This window comes from Ornithorhynchus anatinus, chromosome 1 (genome assembly GCF_004115215.2).
Source record: "Ornithorhynchus anatinus isolate Pmale09 chromosome 1, mOrnAna1.pri.v4, whole genome shotgun sequence".
NCBI classification, from domain to species: Eukaryota; Metazoa; Chordata; class Mammalia; order Monotremata; family Ornithorhynchidae; genus Ornithorhynchus; species Ornithorhynchus anatinus.
In genome coordinates, this window is record NC_041728.1 from 22,572,034 (window position 1) to 22,594,873 (window position 22,840).

The 22,840-nt window shown below is 46.8% G+C and overlaps 1 protein-coding gene and 1 long non-coding RNA gene across 4 annotated transcripts in view; one reads left to right on the forward strand and one right to left on the reverse strand.

Annotated features, from left to right (window-relative positions):
- The window catches only part of FCHO2 (FCH and mu domain containing endocytic adaptor 2), a 93,619-nt gene extending 72,093 nt beyond the window's left edge, over positions 1-21,526 (forward strand). Inside the window, exons 18-28 of one of the 3 annotated variants that reach the window (XM_029052323.2) lie at positions 1,468-1,554; positions 2,468-2,725; positions 5,677-5,780; positions 7,723-7,852; positions 12,843-12,954; positions 13,626-13,781; positions 14,725-14,857; positions 15,736-15,935; positions 16,165-16,229; positions 18,215-18,379; positions 19,374-21,526. In XM_029052323.2, the coding sequence (XP_028908156.1) occupies positions 1,468-1,554; positions 2,468-2,725; positions 5,677-5,780; positions 7,723-7,852; positions 12,843-12,954; positions 13,626-13,781; positions 14,725-14,857; positions 15,736-15,935; positions 16,165-16,229; positions 18,215-18,379; positions 19,374-19,396 (1,433 nt within the window). In that variant the 3' untranslated portion in view covers positions 19,397-21,526. The remainder of the gene's footprint in view (positions 1-1,467; positions 1,555-2,467; positions 2,726-5,676; positions 5,781-7,722; positions 7,853-12,842; positions 12,955-13,625; positions 13,782-14,724; positions 14,858-15,735; positions 15,936-16,164; positions 16,230-18,214; positions 18,380-19,373) is intronic. The other 2 variants (XM_029052330.2, XM_029052340.2) reach the window with 2 other exon arrangements.
- Positions 2,834-19,741, reverse strand: LOC120638243. Its single transcript, XR_005659803.1, has 5 exons — positions 19,653-19,741; positions 17,800-17,880; positions 11,663-11,698; positions 8,435-8,503; positions 2,834-3,065 (listed from the first exon to the last, which is right to left on the reverse strand). It is a non-coding gene; the product is annotated as an uncharacterized LOC120638243 (long non-coding RNA).
- Positions 21,527-22,840: the final 1,314 nt, after the last annotated feature.

A 22,840-nucleotide genomic window follows, 5' to 3' on the forward strand; every position in this document is an offset into this window, starting at 1 on the left:
GTAACAGCACACTGCACTTTTACGTTGGAAATGTTATCCACCATCTGTTTTTGCACATACAAAGGATTTTTTAATTTTAATACAAAGAATCATTTTTATTGTTAAATTACCACTCACTTTCTTTGATATTTGTTGAATTTTAGTCCAAGGACCTTCCCCAAACAACAGTATACCTAGATAATTAATGGATATAGATTGTACAGATTTTTTTCTTTGAAATGTATTTTAGTTATTTCTTAGAGACCCCATTGCTTTTCTTTTCATTCTTGAAGGTGGTTTAAATGACTTGATGTTGATGTTGTTTAAAACTGATATTCTAAAAAACTAAGTTATTGAAAAAAATTCCTGAGAAAATGATATAGGCAGTAGTTTTTACAAGGTAACTTTCAGTTCACTGGTATCATAAGTGTAAGGAGTCTTTGTTGGGTAGACCTCTTACTAGGGAAAAAAAGTAGGTAACTTGCCAGCAAACTTCCTTAAGGTGGTTATTCAAATAGGAAATGAAGCTACATTAAAACAATACCTCTCCTGGCTATCACTGAGCAATCTTTAAAATGGAACCCCCTCTTAGAAGTAAATTTCTCTTAGAAGATCCAGTTTGTAGGCAGAAACTAAACCACATGTGCAAAACCTGTGTGGTGTGGCGGTTTTCAATAAAGCTTCCTGGAACTATTACAAAAAGCGATTATCTTATTTGAGTTTCCAAAGTGTCAGAGAGGTAGTATTTGAAAGGTCATAATGTCAGTATTAGTGCCTGCTACAGGAAGCCAGCTTTGGTTTCCCATTGAAGTTTTGTGCCAAGGGGAACAAGATTTGGATTCCCCATGCCACCCCTTTTTTTTTTACTTTAGTATCTCAACTTTCAATGATTTAAAAAAGAAATTAGTCCATAATTGATTGTACTCCACCTCTATTTTGAGTAACATTTTGGGGGGAAGTCTTTTTGAAGTTGATTGGAATTATGTAAAAGGCAAGGAAACAATTGTGTAAATAATTGAAATGCTCCCAGACCAGAATAGGTTGTTGAGGTGATGAGTATGACTGTTGGTTGATGATCTGGGTCCTAGGAGGTTACTCACCTAAAATTCTAATTAGCTCTTGATTCTAGATTAACCTAGTTGAATTGTGGCCTGAGTACTAACTGGGTGGTCTGTTGGTGGAATAAAAGATAGAGGCAAACAATTATAGACAGGACTTGTCGCTAGTGCTGTTGCTTTGTGACTAAACACACACACACACGTGTATACATGCACACATATACACACACATGCCTTGGAAGCATTACTGTTTCTAGAACAATGAAATTTCCTTCCAAGTTCTTCTGGTCATGGAGTGAGTGCCTTCCTAAACACATCTTAAAATCTCAGGAGTTTTAACTAGTGACTGTTTTTAGAGTGTTATCACAGTCACTGAGGTATAGTACAAATCTTCATAATTCTATGCTTTGTTTCTTGCTATTTTCTTTAGCACAATCTGTCCCTTTTCAAAAAAGTTCTCTTTCTTCCTCTTGCCTCCTGTCTAAAGACTGCACAGCTCATTTCACCTGCACCTCAGGTAAAAACAGTAAACGTTTGTCCAGTCGTTATTTGATCTGTGTGTGCTAGATAGTAGAGTGATCAAAGCTATTCATTTAAAAATATTTGTTTTTTGTTCAATAGCATTCAAAATCAGAGAATTTTTTTTTAAATCTGGCTTGATTACTTGACTTTTTAGTCTCTTAGAAATCATTTATAATTCCACATTTATAATTGTTATAAAGGCACAGTGTGTAAGGATGATATGATTGCATCATTGGTGACCATCACAAAAACCATGTTGGTGTCAGTTTTTGGTTAAAGAGGACTCAAGTCTGCTTAGTTATGTCCTTGGGCAGATCTTGCCCATAAGAAAATATTAAGGCCATGTTAACAGTAAATGATTTGTCTAATGACTGTCTTTTGAACAAAATCAAGTTTGGAATATATGAACTCAGATAACCAGTTATGGATTTGTTACTTCTTAGACCTTGTATCTTGACAGAGCCAATTAAAATCATCTTCTGAGAAATGTTGAGAAACCTTTTCGATATTAGAATTTCTAAAGTGGCATTTCTCCAGGGGAAACAATTGGCATTTTGAAGATGACAAAGGCACTAGTGGCCCCATCTTGTTGGACCCTGTTTTCACTTTTTAATCTTCTTGGAAAAAGCATGAAAGAAATAATTTTAGAAAGTTTTGTTTGGGTTTAGCACTGTTCCTGTGACTTTTAAAAAAAATACTGTCTAGCCTACACAACCACCATTTACCTATTTGGTACAGGCTGGGTTACTTTATGAGTGAACTGTTTATATCTGTTAAATTACACAGATATTCCAGTCGTAGAAATTATGCAGTAACCTTAGTCAAGAATGGGACAACTGTTAAATAAGCAGATTTGAAGTACCGTTTTTATATTGCTTCTAGTTTTCTACTTTTCCTCTCTCCTTCAGCCTCCCTAAAAGAGCAGAATAGGAACTCCTCTTCCTCTCCCACTGATTTGCCTGGGTGTAACATAGCTGAATCTTTTCTTGGAGACGAATCAGATTCCGATCCTAGAAGCCCTTCGCCTGCCTTTTCTGCTAACTCAATGTCCAGCCCTGATGTCACCCCGACAGCATCAGAGAGCACGGCTAAGCTATCCTTTGCTTCATGGTCTCAAAGTCAGTGGATTTCCTTTTCTGATGAACTTGTAACCATCAAGCACCCAGGTACAGACCGGAAAGCATTCCAGAGGCCGCGCTATAAAACTGAAAGTTTCTGCACCTTCCCAGATGAGGATCGGCGTGACCTTTCCCATCCCATTGTGAATCATGAGAAGCTGCCCCCCGACGATGCTGCTTCTTCCGCACCACCCTCCGGGCCACTGGATTATAGCTTGGCCTCGGCTCCGGTTCCGATCGCTCCGGGTATGGCCAGCATGCGCCTTACCTGCTCTCAGCTCGGAGCTGGGGCCGAAGGACGGGCTGACTTCCAAAGGTCTCTCCCGCCTTGGTGCCCGTTCTTCGTTCCATAGCGACCACTGTACGGCAGGACTAACCCGCTCGCTTCCTAAAAGATAACTAGGTCTCATCAACATCTTTGCAGAGACAACCCCCCTCAGATTTGGTAAATCCAGGCCAGCCCAAGAGATGACCCTTGTGTCCCCCTAAGGGTGACTGACCAGCCCTGCTCGCTGGCCTTAACTTAGAAAGGGAAAGGCCTGCTCCAGTCGAGATGAAAGTTGCTCTCCCCCCGGAGTCTGGAGGATGTGGCTCCCTGAATCTGGAGGGGGCCTCCCTCTCCCTGTTTGCAGCATGACATATGCACGTGGCAGGGCAGCAGTGGGGCCAGGGAATGGTCCTGGCAACGGGCTGCACCATCTTGGGTCAGTCCAGTTCTCACGTGGCCCGGCCTCCCAGCCTGAATTAGATCATGTCCCCACCTCCTTCTCCTCCTTCTTGTCCTCCTCCCCCTCTTCCTCCTCCTGCTTCTCCTCCCCTGTCTATATCAAATACCTGTTGTCCCACTGTCCTGCCCTTTTCCCCCAACACCATCCATCTTGGCCTTTTTACCTGCTTGAATCTTTTCCACATCTTTCCCTTAGTCCTAACCCCTTGAACCACCCCCAGTGAGGCCCAGAAGCAGCAATTGCAGGGCCTGGGGGGGGGTGGGGGTGAGGAGGGCGGCTGCCTGGTACTGGCCAAGGTCACCCTCACCGTTGTGATGGTTCAGTCCTGGGCGGGAGTTCCCACCAAGAAAGCAGGCCCTGGGCCCTGGGCGGGAGTTCCCACCAGGAAATCAGGCCCTGGGCCCAAGGTGGAATTCTTGGCCTGGTGGACCAGTGCTCCTGCTGAGAGACAGCCTTGCCCCACCACCATACCCCCTGCCCTGTCACTTTCCTGAGGCCACTCCACTTCCCTTGAGAACCCTGGGTCATGCTGGGGAGGCCTGCAGGGGCAATGGCAGAGAGATGGGGGCCTGACTTTAGAGCAGGAAACACCATGAGGTGCTGTCACCAGACAAAGCTTCAGCTGCCCAAAGCCTTGGTCCCCCAATTCTCCCCACCACACTCATCTGCAAATTCCCATAGTGCATCTCCTCCTTCACTCTCACCTCCCCTCCTTCTGACCCTTCTCTCTCCCTACCTGGACTCTCTCCTTCCCCTCCCCCTGCTGCCTATGGCACTTTGCTGAGTGGACCAGAGGCAATTAGAGTGGGCTGCTAGGGAAATGATGACAAGGAGTTGAGAAATGTTTAAATCATAATGAAAGTGGTTAGTTCTTCCTGCTCACTCTAGTAACAGCCCTGTGGCCTTCTTGATGAGTCTGGACCACTCAGGGTGGTTCTCTGCTGCTTCATAGAAGGCCCTGTTGGTCAAAATCCTGCCAGGGAATTTCCAGGCCCTGTTTCCCACTCTTTCCTCAAGTACATTGTTAGCTCTTCCAGATCACTGGGACACTGTTTAGGGTCTTAAAGGAGATTGTCTACTCAGCCAATCAATCAATTTTATTTATTGAGCATTTACTCTGTGCAGAGCACCTTAGTAAGTGCTTGGGTGGGTAAGATACAATAGAACCCTACCCTCAAGGAGCTTACGATCTAATGGAGGAGACAGACGTTAAATTACAGGAAGGGAAAGTGGGATATTGATCAGTGGTATTTATTAAGTGCTTACTATGTGCAAAGCACTATACTAAGTACTTGAGAGTACAGTACAACAGGTATGTAGGTAAGTGCTGTGGGACCAGGGTAGTGTGCGTTTCATAGTGCTTAGGTGCATGCACTATTAATACCTTCTCGGAGCAATTTACTTAGTTCTCTGTAAAAGAGCCAGCCCTTACCTAAATTGTGGAGGGAGGGAAGCTACTAATGGGATTTGGTGAAGATTTTTTTTATGTAAGATTATGCAGGGGAGCTAGAAGATGAACAGAAGTTAAGTTTGTATTTTTTTTGTGGGGGGGAGGCAAATGAGAGCAAATTAATGGTGCTTTCAATTACCACGCCCTCACTTTTTGCAATAGGGTTGAGCCAGGGTTGGGAGGTGCAAACCAACAGGTTAAAGTTCAGATAAGCACTGTTTTGTAGTCAGAGCACATCTTGTTCAATCTGAAACTCTAAAGTAGCTCACTAAGCACAGAGGATAAAAATAATAATTGTGGTATTTCTTATGCGCTTTCTGTGTGCCAAGCACTGGAATAAAACCACTAGGGCATATACAGCATAACTGGATCAGTCACACTCCCTTCAACAAATGGGGCTTAAAGTCGAAGTAGGAGAGAAAACACATATCGAATCTTCATTTTACAGAAGAAACAGAGTTACGAAGAAGTTAAATTACTTGCCCAGGCATCAAGGGACAGTTTATGATACTTTAAATTTATTTTCCCTTCATATTGTTGTTTTAGGTGATAAGCTTGAATTCCATCTAAATGCAGAAGTTCCACTATTAGAATGCTATACTTTATTTGGTATTTACAAAAGTGATTTCTACTCTAATAGTATCTGTTGGACATGACCCATTTCTCAAGATTGCAAATGCATCTTAATTCTGAAAACTGGGCTTGGTAATAGCCAATTTGACCTGCCATTCCTTTAATTTCCACCAGTTCCGCTGGGTTTTGGAGAAGTGGATCCACGGTTAGTTAACAGTTTTCATGACATGTTGTTTTGTTTTCACCAGCCAGACCCACGACACCCCTTTCAGTCGGCACCATCGTTCCGCCCCCGAGGCCCGCCTCCAGACCAAAGCTGACAGCCGGCAAACTCAGCGGGATTAACGAAATAGTACGTGGGCGAGTTTGATCGTGTTCTGTTAGTCTACTCTGGTTCAACAGTTTCCCCTTGTTTGACCATTCGGGGCAAAGAGTTCGACGTTCCGTGTCAGGAGCCTGTGGGTTACATCTTGGCTGCGTAATGGTTGCAGAGGGCCAGCAGTCTAGGTGAGGCTGGATGAGGCTTGGTCATTGGAAGTCTGGCCTTGGTTTGGCTCAGGAACCAAGCGGGGTTAGAGGGCACTGGGCCACAATGCCAGCTTGCGACCTCCCAGCTGCTCTCTCTCAAGTCCTGGCAGCCAGAATCTGTCTTGAGTCTTAAGAGAGAGTAGGTTGGCCAAGGAGTTCTAACGTGGCCCTGGAGACATACCAGAGAGCTGGCCCTTCTGGAGCTGCATAAGCGATGGTCACCAAGTGAAGTTGTTTCTAAGCCTCCTTTAGACGTTGCGCTTAGTATCCTGACTAGTCTCCTTGATTCCCATATCCCAGCCGTCCTGGTGTACCTCAGCAAACAGGAAAGAATCACATGTTCCCAGTGTTGGGAAGCTGAGTGAAATGAACATTGTGTCCCACGGAGTGTGCCAGGCAAGGGAGTGGTGAGGGCATGGTTTGGTATTGGACTCGTATTGAGGTGAGCAATCATTTTGGCCTCTGGGCCTCTTGCGGTGGTCTGCATGGATCTGACAGCAGTGGGTCCCTCCTGACTCCATGCCAGAAGGCTATGATCCCCATCTGCAGCTGGTTGGCGGGCCAGATTGGGCCCATGGGCTTTGTTTGGGCTAAGCCCGTGGGCCAGATCCTTCCTCAGAGAAGGTCAAGGAGAGAGGGAGGCAAGAGGAAATCACCCAGTAAAGAAAATTAAAAAGCAATAGCGTTTAGGAGTGCTATCTTTAAGAGATACTAGGGCAGGATTCGGGGTTGCTCAAATAAATACAGAAAGTCAATCAGTAGTATTTATTGAGCACTTTTTGTGTACTAAGTGCTTGAGAGAGTACAAGACAACAGAGTTGGTAGACATGTTCCCTGCCCAGAAGACCTAAAGAAAATGAGCTGGACCATTACTTCTATCAGAGGTGACAAAAGAAAACCTAGAAGTCAGCAGCAACCAAAGCATCAATAAAGATAAAATACACTTGTGGGACTGGGCGTATTTTCCGAGGGCTCTGTTTCTGTTCGGTCATTTTACTTGGTTGCCTTTCCCAGCACAGATATTGGGTTGCTTGGTCCCCACCAAGTATATGGGAAACTTTTCTAATTTCAGGTGCTGGTTAATTTCCCCTTAAGTGATTCCAGATTGGATTTAATGGGATTTTGTCATATTTTTGCTCTTTGCTCTCATTTGTTTGCATCAGCGAGACTAGTGGAGATTGTTTTTAATCCCTTACCTCCACCCCTGACCCCTTGGCTCCGAATCATCCAGGCAACACGGTGTGGAGGGGGTTGGTCATGTCACCTTTGCTATGTTGTGCCCCCAGGAGAGGGAAGCTGGTAGGGAGGGGCAGACGGGGGCAAAATGGTGATGGATGAGCACAGAGGATTGATCGGGCGAAATGGTAAGGCTGAAGAATGATGCGGTCATGACACTGAACTGCTTGACCCCTTATATGCCGGAAACCCCTCTTGGAGCTCCGGTTCCAGTGTCCGTAAGCCACTCAGAGTTGTCCCCCACACTCCTGTGGAGAGGGTGGGCTGTGGAGTATTTGAAAGCTTTAAATGTAATGGGGAAAATTTGGAGACGTTTGTGGAGTGATAAGGGGGGATGGGAGAATCTTGTTCTGAACTCAGGAAGTTGCCATAGGTCTCCAGAGGGCCCCGTACCCTTCTCAGTGCTCGGAAAGTAAAGAGGGTTGGACCGCATCCAGCAATACCTCAGATGTTTCCCTGATTTTGTCATTTGCCAATTGAAAAATCAGCCCATGGCACTCACGTGGCAACGTTTCCCATTTCGCCTTAAGCCCCGGCCTTTCAGCCCACCGGTGACGTCAAACGCCAGTCCGCCTCCTGCCGCCCCGCTAGCCCGCGCAGAGAGTACATCCTCGATATCTTCGTCTGCTTCGCTGAGTGCAGCAAATACACCCACCATTGGTAAGTAACCCTCAGACTGAGGCTTGTTCCAAGCCCGAGTTACCTCAAAACGCTGCTTTAAAGTGAGTGACACCAGAAAGTCACAGCTTGGCCTTGGGCCACAGGCGAAGCAGGAGGAAGGAAGGCGGGTTGTTAATGATGATGACTGTGGTACTTGTTAAGCACTTATTATGCGCCAGGCACTGTTTTAAGCACTGGGGTAGATACAAGATAGTTGGGTCGGACATGGTCCCTGTCCAACATTGGGCTCACAGTCTTAATCACCTTTTACAAGTGAGGGAACTGAGGCCCAAAGAAGTGAAGTGACTTTCCCAAGGTAACACAGCAGACTAATGGCGGAGCTGGGATTAGAACCCAGGTCCTTCAGACTACCAGGCCTATGCTCTATCCACTAGGCCATGCTGCTTCTTCCAGCAAGCAGGGCTGGAAGAAGGCAGGGGACAGGCAGGGCTGTGACCTGGGCTTGTAAGCGGGCTGCCCATGCAGTACCCCAGACCCCATCTGGGAAACTCTCCCCTTGCAACAAAAATTTCAGATTAACCAAGGTGAGCCTCCCCTAAAAATAATCAAACCAATACCCACCTTTGAAGGCAGAAAATGGAAGTTGTTATCTGGGGCTGACTATTCCACTTCCAGAGTAAGGAGCTTAGGCTAGAATGGAAGAGAAAAGGAAAGTTGGTTCATCTTGATGTTGTAAGATCCTGTGTGTGCTTCCAGCCTCCCCCATATTTATAGGATCTTAGGGAACTTTTTTGTAGGTTTCTCCAAGCAAAGCATCCAATAAGTTGGTCCTTTTTATTAATTGCCTTAGCAAACATTTTCTAGCCAAATATTCAGTATTTATTTATTTTTTGTATAAAGTGCCTATTATGTGCCAGGCACTGTACTGAGCGCTGGGGTAGATACAAGCTAATCTAATCAAGTTCGACACAGTCCAGCCACAGTCCACAGTTTTAGTCTAACTTCCCACTTTTTTCTTTTTCCTTGAGTCTTTGTCTAATCGCTCCATGAATCTGAGCTTTGTTTTCCTGCAATGTTTTGTTTTATTTAAATATGATAGAAGATGATAATTTCATTGGAATGCTTTCCACACCTGAAAAATCCTGTGACACATCACCAGGTATTGTATCAGGAGAAAATGTCTTATGTTCCTAAAGAACACCTAATGAAGCTAAAGGATTCCTAATAGAAACCTTATTTTTGAGAGGGGATTAAAGATCTCTTTGTAGCAATCTGTTGTTCCAGCAATCATAAATAATTTAAAAGTGAAACTAATAATCTTAATGTTATGATTATTTTCAATTGATGTACCAGGATCCAAAGAAAGTGACAGCAAATTTCACAGGGATAAGATCAATTGCCCCACCCCTCCAAGCCCCCCAGCCAAATCGGTGTGCTTATAGAAACGTCAACTATTACATTAATTTCATCCTAATCAGGGCCCTCAGTGTTAGAAAGGTCAGAAACAGTCAAAGGGAAGGTCAGATTGGGTCAGGTTGATGATGATGATGATGATATTTGTTAAGTGCTTACTCTGTGCCAAACCCTGTTCTAAACTATTAGAAACAAGGTAATCAGATTGCCCCACGTGGAGCTCACAGTCTTAATCCCCATTTTACAGATGAGGTAACTAGGGCACAGAGAAGTTGTGACTTGCCCAAAGTCACATAGCTGATAAGTGGCGGATCCGGGATTAGAACCCACGACCTCTGACTCCCAAGCTCGTGCTCTTTCCACTAAGCCATGTTGCTGCTTTAGGTATAAGTGAGGTTCTCTGTCAAGGAACTGTGAGTTTGTTATGGACAGGAAACGTGTCTGCTAATTCTGTTGTAGTGTAGTCTCCCAGGTGCTTTAGTAGTCTTCTGCACATAGTAAGTGCTCACTTACTATCATTGATTGATTGAAAGAGCAAACATTTGCCACCTCGAGGGAACTATGGGGGATGCACAGGAATCCGCCTAAGCTTCAGAACCCTGGAAATGTTTTGGGTTCTCTGATGGCTGCTGCCATCTGTTCCCTCTCGGCCAGGACCCCTGCAGGCTACAGGGCTTTAGGGCCAGCCGCGGAGCAGACTGTAAAGTGTATTGTTTTGTCCCCAGCTTGCCCTGGGACCGGAAGCCAAGGGCTTGGCTCCTCTGCCCCAGCCGAGCCTAGCAGTGAGAAGGGGACCACCGTGGCTGTGGTGCTGGGCTGAGCGGTCCAGGTTTGGGCTGCTCGGGGACAGGTCTCCTGTGGGGTCCCTCCGCTTCCCCCGAGGCATAAGGCGAGCAGGTCAGCAAGAAGGCGGCAGTCATTCAAGTTGGACACAGTCCCTGTCCCACATGGGGCTCACACTCTTAATCCCCATTTTTACAGATGAGGTAACTGAGGCCCAGAGAAGTGAAGTGACTTGCCCAACATCACACAGCAGGCTTGTGGCAGAGCCGGGATGAGAACCCGGGTCCTTCTGACCGCCAGGCCCATGCTGCAGCCACAAAGCCATGCTGCTTCTCTAACCAATGCCTGCCCCTGCCTTGGCCCCTTCTGCCTTTTGCTCCAGTCAGGAGCCTAAGCCTGCCAGGTGTGGATGCACTGAGCTCATCCTGGGCTGGGGGCAAAGGGGACGGGCTGGAAGAAAACCGGGTGGGGGCTTTTCGGTCCAGGAGGTGGATGGTGCCACGAGGGGTTCAGTTAAGGGGATTCTCTTGCAGCTGAGCATACGCAACAGCGCAGCTTTACAGGGAGGGATAAAAGGGATGTGGCTAATCCCCCCCTCCTGCCACCCCCAACAGGAATGCAGGCTGAGTGGCCACCACTGGCCAAATGGTGGAGAATGGATAGACAGACGGACACGGGGTGGGGGAAGGTGTTCCCATCCCCTCGCCGCCCGCAGGGACAGATGTACAGGTATGCTCTCCTGATCCTGCAGGAGAAGGTGGGACTCGAGGCAGCTCAAGTAACTCTGGAGGGTGATTGGAGCCCACTGCCACTCATCAGGCTAATAATTGTGTTATTGGTTGTGTGCCAAGCATAGGACCCTGGGGTACCTGCACTGCAATCACATCAGGTACAGTCCCTGGCCCACAACAAGGCTCATAGTTTAAAAGAGAGGGAGAACATGTACTTATGCCCCATTTTACAGATGAGAAAATTGAGGCACAGTTAAGTGACTTATCCAAGGTCACCTAGCAGGTAACTGGCAGAGCCGGGATGAAAACCCAGGTCCTCAGACTCTCAGGCCTGTGCTCTTTCCACTAGGCTACACCGCTTTTCGGCGATAAGGTTAAAACATTCTCCTCCCTAGCTCAAATTGTTCTGTCCCTCCCCACTCCTACTTATATCATTGCATTTATTAGCAAAGACGTATTATTGCAGGCGTCCCTCTGGGACAAAGAGTGGAAAAAGCATCAGCATTGTAGGTAGTAAGAATTTGTATTTCTACTGTCCTTATGAAGGAAAGTAAATTTTGCTGTACTGGAAAATTGAAAGAAAAAAATTGACTGTTGAAACGGTTAAATGGATAAACGTTTCTTTGGGTCCTGGCCGTGTCAAGGAAATAACAAATGAATAATATTCTCTTGTTCTGTGCAAGTTTTTATTAATGAGGCACAAATGTGGGTAGTTCAGTGCATAATGGCCCCTGGTGACTGTTTGTTGAGACCTGCTGACCTCCCTGGAAATGAAATTTCTCTGAACTTTAGCTCTGTGTGTTAGGAAAAGATGTTCCCTTTCAAATTTGCTACACTTAAACTGCCTGAGAGTGATCAACTCCACCCCCCAATTTTCTCCCTAAAACCCTATTTTTATTTGGGAGTCTAAGGGGACTCTTACCTCAGGCCACTTGTGCTCAGGAAGGAAAGATCAAAACTGAAATTCAGAGAACAGTTGTATTGTTAAAAAGCCCTTAATTAACTAGCTCACATCTACCTATGGTCATTCAGTGCTGTCTCCTCCATTTTCTCAGCCCAGAAGAAGGTGGATTTAAAAGTTCAGTATTTCTATCCCCCTTGTTTTCCTCTTTTTTCCTTTCAGACTCCCTCATCATTGTAATCTGGATTTGGCCAAAGCCAGCTTTTTTGAATTCTTAGGGCTTTTATTTTCCCCAGTATTTCAGGAAGCAGCTGTTCTTGTGTATGTATTATCTAAACATTGAGCTGTTTTTCTAGCTGTGAAGAGAATTTGAAGTCTAAATATTGTGCCTTTGGTTCAAAACCTAGAACACAAAGTTTTTGTGGGCTTTAAAGTTAGCAAAATGGATTCACTGTCCCTGTTCTGCACACGGCAAAATGCCTCTGTGAAAGGATTCTACAGGTTTTAGCCCCCTTATCCAGCTAGATACCTTTACGCTGTGACACTCAGAAGCTGTGAGTGGCGTTACTTTTAGAAAGCTGATGCTAAATTTGCCAGAAATAGTCCCTTATATCCTTTTTCATTATTAGTAGTATTTATTAAGCACTTACACTGGGCCAGGCACTATACTGAGCTGTGAGGTAGATTAAAGCTAATCAGGTTGGAACCACTCGGTGTCCCACGCAGGAGTTCATAGTCTTAATCCCCACTTTACAGATGAGGTAACTGAGGCACAGAGAAGTGAAGTGTCTTGCCCAAGATCACAAAGCGGACAAGTGGTGCAGACAGGATTAGAACCCAGGTCCTTCTGACTCCCAGGCCTGTGCTCTATCCAGTAGACCACGCTGCTTCTTGTGCTTGATGTGAAGCGTTTCCTTTAATTTTCCTTCAAGTTCCTTTCTGTATGTATGTCTTGCCAATACTGTAAGCCACAGTGAAAAACCCCGGACTTGGGGGCAGCTGACATTTGTTTTCTGTCATTAATGCTTTGAGTTTTCTGTATTCTGGCTTTTTAGGTGTTTTTGTGAGTGGCTACTTTCCTGACGTTCCAGTGTATGGTGTTAAAGCTTGGCGGGGGTGAGAGGGGAAGATAATGTGTGTTTGTGACAACCTGAACTCTGCCATCATGATATTAACCCCTAGGCTTCTGTACCCGTGGCAGGTGTCTCACGCGGCCCCAGCCCCGTGAGCCTCGGCAGTCAAGACACCTTACCCGTGGCCGTGGCCCTCACCGAATCTGTCAATGCCTACTTTAAAGGGGCGGACCCCTCCAAGTGAGTTGACTGTGGAGTCGGTTTACATTTTTACGGTTGTACTGAAGAACCAGGTTGGTCCCTAGGGTGTTGTTGGGAGAGGTTTCTGTGACACGTTAACATGACCAAACCCTCGGGTGACAATACATAGCTAGCCTAGCCGAACAAGTGGCCGGGGCAGAGTGGCCGCGGGCCAGAGAAGCAGCAGCCTCCCTCTGCTTCCTGCACTGGGGCCCCAAGGATCCGGCAGAAGCTGGTGGGGCGGGGGATCCTGGGACCCTGGGAGTCAGGTGCAGCTGTGGCAGAAGGCCGCCGCTCCTCCTCGTCTTCCCTGGTCTGGCTGCCCTTACAAAATGTAAATTACCTTTACATTAAATGCCCTTACAAAAATGTAAATTGTTTTGTGAATAACAATTTTCTTGATCTAGTGTTTCAATAACTTAGCAGGATATACACACACTTGCGCGCACACAGCCTCAGGTGGGGAGATCATGACCCCAGCCACATCCCACCAGGAAGCTCACTCTCTCCCTCCATCCCTCCACACCGGACAGAGGCCTTTGCTGTTTGTTCCTCACTCTTAGGCTGCCGTTTGTAGTAACCCTTCAACCCTAAACACACAACATACTCTTTTCAAGAAAATTAATTACAAATCTACTTTTTTAGTGAATACTTTTTCCCCCCCATTCCAGGTGCATTGTGAAGATAACTGGTGACATGACGGTATCCTTTCCAAGCGGAATCATTAAAGTCTTCACCAGCAACCCATCCCCGGCTGTACTTTGCTTCAGGCTAAAAAACACAAACAAACTGGAGCAGATTCTCCCCAATTCCCAACTTGTACACAGGTAAGTAGCTAAAATATTTTGACCTACTGAGAATATGGGATTCTTTGCAGCAGTGTTTGAAAACTAAGCTATGCCTTCACTGATTTACCTGTAATCTTTGGTACATCGCTTAACTTCTCTATGCCTCAGTTACCTCATCTGTAAAATGGGGATTAAGACTGTGAGCCCCACGTGGGACAACCTGATCACCTTTGTATCCTCCCCAGCGCTTAGAACTGTGCTTTGCACATAGTAAGCGCTTAACAAATGCCATCATCATTATTATTATTTAGATCGGAAAGAGATGTCACTGTCATACTGAACTCAGAGGCTAAGGTCACAACTGTTTGTGCCCTTCCACTGACCCATGCCTCATGACTTCCTCCTCCTTCTCATCAAACATCTCTCAGCCTTTTCTGTATCTGTTTCCTTACTTCCTAACACCAGGTGCCCCTCGCCACCTCCTGCATGTCTCGCACTCCTTCCCTATCACACATGATTGCTTACTGTTTCATGCTGTGTATCTCAGTACGCTAGGCTCCAGCAAAAAGTGTGTGTATGTAATTGTATATCTATTGAAACACTAGATCAAGAAAATTGTTATTCACAAAACAATTTACATTTTTGTTCTAAGCTCCCTTTATTATATCAAGAGTCTCTGGCAATTCAGACCCCAGCATGAGGATTTTTTTTTTCCTACCTTCATTGGTTACATCACTTTAAGCTTGCAAAGCAATGTGGGAACTCCAATACAAACCTTAAAAAGATAGCTAAGGCCGTGGATCCCATCGTGGGATTTGGATGAATTCTGACTTGGCCTTTACTAAGGGCAGCTAGGAAGTTGCGCCATGGATCAGTGATTGCAGAGAGAAAGCTAAATCGGGTCTGCTGCCGCTGAGGAGAAGAGGGGTGGAATCTACCTCGGGCTCTGTTCTGATTTCTATCTCTGCATCGCTCTCTGCAGTGATCCAGCCCACTGTGACTCCAGCACAAGAGATTTTTGGATGAACATGGCAGCTGTCACGGTCTACCTCAAGAAGCTTTCTGAGCAGAATCCATCAGCTTCCTATTATAATGTGGATGTGCTGAAGTACCAGGTGACTCTTTTTCCTTTTAGGGAAACTTCACAAACGTGGGTTAATTGTAGGGGGAGATGTGACCCTTTTCCGAATCGCTAGACTAATGTGATGAATGGAACTGGGCCACGTCACAGCACCCCTGCATCCCCTCCACTCTGACAGTTAGTAGTAGTTACTAAGTACCCGGGGTGTGCAAAACACTGTGCTAGAGGGTGTGCTGATGCTGCTGAGGTATGTTCTTACGAACCTCCACAGAACTTCTTTATCAGGAACAACAACTGGACCTGGTGTTGGTAATTCTTTTTTTTTTCCACAATAGATCATCAAGCCCATTTCCTGAAAATGATGACTGTCTCTACTAGAGAGAGTGAATGCCCTTTAATGACTTAGGATCTGCAGAACCAGTGAGCTCCAGGAGTGTTTAATCAGTCAGCCCCACTTTTGAGCTTATTGTGGGTTTTGTTGATCAACCCCATTTTTGGGCTTATTGCGAGCTGGGTACAGAGCCCTCTGCTAAGTATTTGGAGAAGACTTAGAGTTCACTGTCTGACCCAGGCGCTTCCTTTTTTCTGACCTTCATTTTCTTTCATGTATTTTTACCATTCCTCAAAGTCCAGCCTCCCCCGCAGCCCTCAGGCTCACTTAATCCAGCAAATTCTGGCATTCCCCTCCCTCCCTCCCATCGGACTTACTGCAGATCTTTCCCAGAGGTCCCTCCTGGAACCCACTCTATGGTTAATCTGTAACTACAGCCATTCTTGAAGTCTTGAGATGAAACTCTCCACAGGATAGTATCTTGCGTTTTTATTGACCAGGCCAGCTGGATGTAGTGTTTCATAGTAAAAGACGATGCTGACTCGGAAGCATTGTGGGGGCATGGTGGTCTCTGTGTACAGGTCATGTCCAACGGTATCCATTCGACCCCTCTGAACCTGGCAACCTACTGGAAGTGTAACGCAAGCACGACTGATCTGCGCGTTGACTACAAGTACAACCCGGCAGCCGTGCCTCCCGCCAGCGTGCTGACCAACCTCCAGGTGGTGGTTCCTGTGGACGGAGGGGTCACCCACATGCAGTCCCTCCCCACGGCCCGATGGTAAGTGGTGCCCCGCACTCATGAGGGGAACGGAGTTGGCACCTGGAGCTCTACTTCAAATAAGCAAGTGGCGGTGGGTGGCTGGTTCTGAGGAAACTCTTCTCCTTTCCTTTGTTTCCTATGCTATGGGCAAATTTCCTCCAGGAAATACTCATATTTGGGGATAGCCTTTTTGAGTTGCAGCAACTTCTGCTCGCCCCAAAATGAAAAACGTCTGTTTCAATTGTAGGAATGCAGAACAGATGAAAGCTTTTTGGACACTGTCAGGTGTTTCAGAAAAATCCGAAAATGGAGGTAAGTATCCTCAGCTAGTGCCTCGAGTTTGGGTTTGCCTGGATGGGATGGTTGGTTGACTGCTCTCTTGCCCCAAAGCAGGCAAGTTGTGGGTGCTGCTTTCTCCTCGCCATTTTGGCCTTTACCCAGTGGGGTTAGGAGAGTCTCTCTGCTGGCTTCCAGTGCCCTCCTCACTCCACTGTCAGCCCCTGGACCAATGGGGCACTAGAGGCCACTGCAGAAGCAGTGAGGCCTAGTGGAAAGAACACAGGCCTGGGCTGGGAGTCAGAGGATTTGGGGACTTTTTTGTTGTTTTTTAAAATGGCATTTGTCAAGCACTTGTTATGTGCTAGGTACTGTAGTAAGTGCTGGGGTAGATACAAGGATAGACACAGTCCATGTCACGGGTGGGGCTCACATTCTTAGTCCCCATTTCTTAGATGAGGTAACTGAGGCACAGAAGAAGTGAAGTGAATTCCTTAAAGTCACACAGGAGACAAGTGGCTCAGCCAAGATTAGAACCCAGGCCCATGCTGTATCCTTTAGGCCAGGCTGCTGGTTCTAATCCTAGCTCCACCACTTATCTGCTGTGAGACCTTGGACAAGTCACAACTTCTCTGGGCCTCAGTTTCTTCATTTGTAAGATGAGGATTAAATCCTACTCCCTCTTACTGAAGACTGTGAGCTTGTTGTGAGCAGGGAATGTGTCTGTCTGCTGTTATATTGTACTCTCCCAAGAGCTTAGTACAGTGCTTTGCACACATTAGGTGCTCAATAAATAATAATAATAATGTTGGTATTTGTTAAGCACTTACTATGTGCAGAGCACTGTTCTAAGTGCTGGGGAAGATACAGGGTCATCAGGTTGTCCCATGTGAGGGTCACAGTCTTAATCCCCATTTTACAGATGAGGTAACTGAGGCACAGAGAAGTTAAGTGACTTGCCTACAGTCACACAGCTGACAGGTGGCAGAGCTGGGATTCAAACCCTTGACTTCTGACCCCCAAGCCTGTCCTCTTTCCACTGAGCCACGCTGCTTCTCTTCGATTAAATGAATGAACCTGCTGATCTTATATCTACCTGGACGCTTAGTACACTGCTTAGCACACAGCAAGCACGTAACATATACCCCCTCATTATTTGTGATAGTATTATATCCAACCGCTTCATCGCCGGGAATTCTCTTAATTATGGTATTTAGTGCTTATTATGTGTCAGGCACTATTCTAAGCACTGGGGTAATCGCCATCTTGCAAAGTGAAGCCCTAAGTGGGGTTCACAGTCTAAGTAGTACCCCCTGTTGAACCCCCACTTTACTGTTGGGGAATTGGAAGCACAGAGAAATTACGTGATGTGCCTTAAGTCACATAGCAGGCAAGTGGCACAGCTGGGATTAGAACTCAGGTCTTCTGACTCGTAGGCCACGCTGTTCCCCACACGCTGCTCTTCCTGTTGCCTTGGCAGCGCACTTGGGCTGCTGAGATGGCGTTTGTCTGACCCTGGGTAGTAGGGTCACGTTGGCCCCCCAAATCTATAGCTCCTTCAAGAGGAGCTGGGGACCATTCTGAAACATAAGGTTTACGTCCTTACCTGCCGAAACCGGTCCTGTGTTGAACCAGTGGCCCTGCAGTCACCTCGGGTCGACTGAAGAGGTTGGGCTTCCTATGAGTGCTGGAAGAAGGCTTTTACTAAAGGATCATCCAAAGACACGAGAGACCCATTCCCAACCAGAGGGAAACACTTACTACAGTGCCTGGCACATAGCAAGTGCTTAACAACTTCCATTTAAAAGAAAAAAAATAAACCCTCAGCTCAATGGTAGAGAACTGCCCTCTCGGGAGAGGAAGGTGGGGCCGCTCAGCGGGATGACTCCCACCCTCGGACTCCTCCTGCTCCCCTCTGACCTCTGTGCTGTGGGCGGGGGGGAGAGGCAGGGAGTGGGTGGGTGGGGGGTGGTTGGTAGCCCCCGGAGTCGGGGCGTGACTGTCTGCGGGTGTGGTTCCAGGTTCGGGTTCTCTGCGGGCCAAGTTTGACCTCGCGGCAGGGCCCAGCAGGCCGATGACCCTGGCGGTGCAGTTCATCAGCGAGGGCGGGACACTCTCGGGTGTGGACGTGGAGCTTGGTGGCTCCGGCTACCGCCTTTCCCTGCTCAAGAAGCGCTTCGCCACCGGTGAGTGGAGAGTTGGATGGGCACGGCTCCCCCCCACTGCCTATTTCGGCCTCTTCTAACCCACCCTATCCCTCACCCTCTGTCTGTGACCCTGTTTCTGTTTGCCCCTCTGGTTCTCTGTCTTGTTCTCTCTTTGTCTCCCTCCATCTCTCAGTCTGTCTGTCCCTCTGTCTCTTTCCCTCTCCAACTCTCCTTGTCTCTCAATCTGACATCTCTGTTTCTAAGTCTCTCTCACTTGCTCTGTAATTCCATCTCTCTCCTTTTCTCTGTCTCTCAATCCCGTTTCTGCCTTGTTGTCCCTGTCTCTGTCCCTCACTTTCTACCACTCCGTCTCCCTTTCTCTATTCGTTTCTCTCTCACCAGGTCTCTTGTCTCCCTGTTTCAGTCTCTGCGTGTCACTCGAGCTGTGTCTTTCTGTCCCTCTGCCTCTTACTCAGTGACTGCCTCCCTCTCGTCTCTCTCACTCTCCTCTGGGCACAGCCCCCATCTCTCTGTGTCTATGGTGCTGTCTCTCACTTTGTCCCCTTGTGTCTGCTTCTGTCTCCTACTAGCTCTGTCACTGTCTCTCACTCTGTCAGCCTCTCTTCTCGCCCTGGGAGCCCCCTGGGAAAGAGGAATTGTGAGTCATTACCACTTGTGTGTTCTTTTCCAGCATTTAGAACAGTGCTTTGCACACAGTAAACGCTTACATACTATCTTCCCTCTTTCTCTTCGTCTATTCCATCTCTGTCTCCTTTCTCTGTACGTCCCCTTATCATACTGTGTCCCCGTGTGTCTGTCCGTCTCTGCTCAGCCCCATAGCCACCTATCTGAAGGCTAGGCAGGAAGCACTTGTGAGCTGATGTGAAGGTGGTCTGCCCCTGGGTGGGAAAAGGAGGGGGCGGGTTGCCTACACTCCAAAGTGATTGTTCCCAATGCTCAGTCAGGACAGGTGATGGGTGAAACCTTCCTCTCCACTCCCCATTCTAACCCAAATAGCAATCATGTTCCCCAGGGCGCTACTTGGCAGACTGCTGACGGACCCATGAGAGCCCGGTGGAGGGAGGAGCCTGCGAGATAGAGAGAGGTCCTCCTGCATATTATCTTGACCTTCCTTCAAACACTATCGTCCCATGCAGTAGATGTCTTTTAATCTTTGAACTATTTTGGAGCTGACTACAGAACCTTAAAAATGCACTTTTAAAGAAGGCATTTGAAAGAAATAGCACTGAAGCGATCTTCAACACTGTCTGGAAAAGTTCCACTGCAATATTCAGGAAACCCATTTACTCACCTCCTCCGTTGGATGAAGCTGATGCAGGCTGAAAGTCCAAATGGGAACCGGTAGCTGTGCGGAGCAGCGGCATCAACTGCAGAGCCTGGGGGAGAACGAGCATAAACGTCAGAGCCTGGAGGGGGTCTCTGGGAGCAGAGGTTGCATACGGCCTCGGCTCCCCGGCCCACGCTGCTCCGTTTCCCCGGCCCCCACGCGCCGGACACGGTCAGTTCACGGGGCGGAAGGAGTGGCTGGCATCACGAGAGGGATGACTTGGTCCCCCGGTGACACACGTTAGTTACATTAAGGGTAGATGGGGTTATGGAAACATGATTTTAAAATCCTCAAGTGCAATGTGTTTAAAAATAAGCTGGCAAAGGACAGCAGAGAGACTTACTTCTGCAGTGAACTTTATGGAAGTTGTAATTGTTTTGATGAATTGATGCTGTAGATTTAATTTATTTTTATATGGATTGCATAACGTGTGCCTTTTTTAAAACCTGTGCCTGTCCCATTTTGTGTTCATTGAATGTGCCTCACTTCCTCTTTCCAAGCCAGCGGGAGCCGGGTTGGGGAGGTGGCTAATGCAGTCGCAGAGGAGGCTTCCTGGGGGGTTTACAGTTCCAAACCACTCAGACAGAAAAGCCACCTCACGCATGGACTTCAGCAGGCAGCTTGGGTAAATAATCCCAGGCGTGTGGCAGCGGGGGGCTTCATCCACCTCCTGGGCTCCGCCGGCGGGGCGGCAGGAGCGTTTTGCCCGCCGTCCAGGCCCACCGCACGGAACCGGCCGAGGGAGCCATTCGGGCGTGTGTGCCGGCAGCTGCAGTTCACGGGACTGAAGTCGGGGAAGTAGTTTGGAGTGACACAGTGGTAACGATGCTCACAGCAAGTTACCAACTTTAGAAATTCATTCTGACCCGTGCTGGGGCGAAACAAGTCCTGATGGAATGCAAAAATCAGAGGTTGGCGCACAAAATCAGACAGTGGCCTGCATGGGCGAGTTTCCGCTAGAAGGTGAGATAGCGGTCATTATTCTGGGTGTGATGATTCTTACAAAACCACTAATGAGACTGGTTTTCTACGCTCTAGAAAAATGAAGGCCCTTGCCTTTCAGCCCTCTTAAACTGTTTAGGTATTCCACTCGATACACACACGCAAAAAAAACAAAAAAAAAACTCACCCTTGAGCACTGTCTAGTACCGGATCTGCTCTTTTTCAATGTACTGAGTTGTATCAGACTGGAGCAATACATAGGACTTAATTTACAGTCTACCGTATGGTAAGCGTTAACTCTAGAATTTCTAACATATTGTACTCTTTTAAAGGCCAATTACAGTCTCTTACTGGCATCTTAACTGTAATCTGCTTTGCAATCAAACTTTTGAATCTGGCAGGTGATATTTTATTACGGGGCTCCAGACGCCATTGTTCTTGCTCTGTCATTTAACTGAGTATCATGTAAACCTTCGTAAACTTTCTCAATTAGCGACATGGTTAAGTTTCAGCACTTTTGAAATGGCAGCAGTCCTTCATACTAAGTGTTGATGAATAAATCTGTAATGGGCAGATTCCAATTTTGAAGCCATACAAGTTTATAGAGCTCTTTTCCCAAGTGAATCCAGAAACGGTGCAAAGAAACTAGTAGACATTCAATGATTAAATGTATTAGCAAGCTGGTTCTTGCTTATGTATACACAGCGATAGGTTTTGTAGCTGCCTCTTAACCAAGAATTTGTATGTGCAGAACTCTAACAAATCTGAGTTTTTATGAATTGTAATTAAACAATACAAATTTATCTTACAAAAATTTGTACATATTTTTGATTTTTTTCATAAAATGTAAATTTTACATAAGCTGCACCCTTAATAAACATGTAATATATAATTTATCAGCTGACTGATGCCTCTCTCCACTCACCGTTGGCATACCTTTTCTCCTGGTTAAAGCCAACCTGTTTGGGGTTGGGAGGGATTCCGCACTTTCCAGGGAAGTTGAGAAATCAAGTTTAGGCTATGAGCTATAATACTAATAAAAATAACAATGGTATTTGTTAAGCACTTACTATGTGCCAGGCACTGTTCTAAGCGCTGGAGTAGATACAAGATAATCGGGTTGTGCACCATCCCTGTCCTACACGGGGCTCACAGTCTTAATCCCCATTTTGCAGATGAGGGAACCGAGGCACAGAGAAGTTAAGTGACTTGCCCAAGATAGTAAGTGCTGGGGTGGATACAAGGTAATCAGGTTGGACACAGTCCCTCTCCCACATGGGGCTGACATTCATTTCATTCATTCACTCGTATTTATTGAATGCTTGCTGAGTGCAGAACACTGAATTAAGCACTTGGAAAAGTACAATACAACAATAGACACATTCCCTGTCCACAGTGAGCTGTAAGAAATAATAGAAATAGAAATGTCACAGGTGTGTACGTAAGTGCTCTGGGACTGTGAGGGGTGATGAATATTCTGCACACAGTGAGTGCTCAATAAATATGATTGAATGAATAAAGGGAGCAAGGAAGGAGTGGGAGAAGAGGAAGGAGGGCTTAGCAGAGGCCTCTTGGAGGAGAGGAGACATGATTTTGTCTGGTTGAGATGGACGACTTGGCTGCTCTAGGCATCTGAGGTTACTGCCACCTCCTCGATGCCCTCCTCAAGGCCCACTGTGTGCCCCTTCTGAACTTTGATACTCACCCCAGTCCCACAGCACTTAATGTAAACATCCTTGTACGCTAGTATTTGCCCTACCCGAAATGTATTTTAATTTCTGTCTCCCCACTGTAAGACTAAGGTCCTTTTGGACAGGGATCAACGTCTGCAATGTTCTGCAGTTGGTACAATCAGCACCTAATAAATACCACTTTTTGAAGGGAAGGCGCCAGAGTGAAGGGGTGAAGATGGCATTCAGAGAGAGTTTAAAGTCAGGAATAGTTGGTGTGGACAGAGAGCATGGGAGTCAGTGGGAGGAGAAGCAGTGCTGCTGGACAGAAGAGAGGCCATAGTTAGAGCAGTGAGGATGAGATGGAGATAGATGAAGTGGGCCTATTATCTGGATTTCCACCGCTCGTGAGCAGAGGAATCGTACTGTGGAGGTGATCCAGGGCTGCGGGTTGGTGGTACAGTTTTGGACAGGACAGTTTTGTGGGGAGAGGAGGCGGGTGAGGAGGTTGTCATCCAAGAGTAGGATTTTGACTCTCCC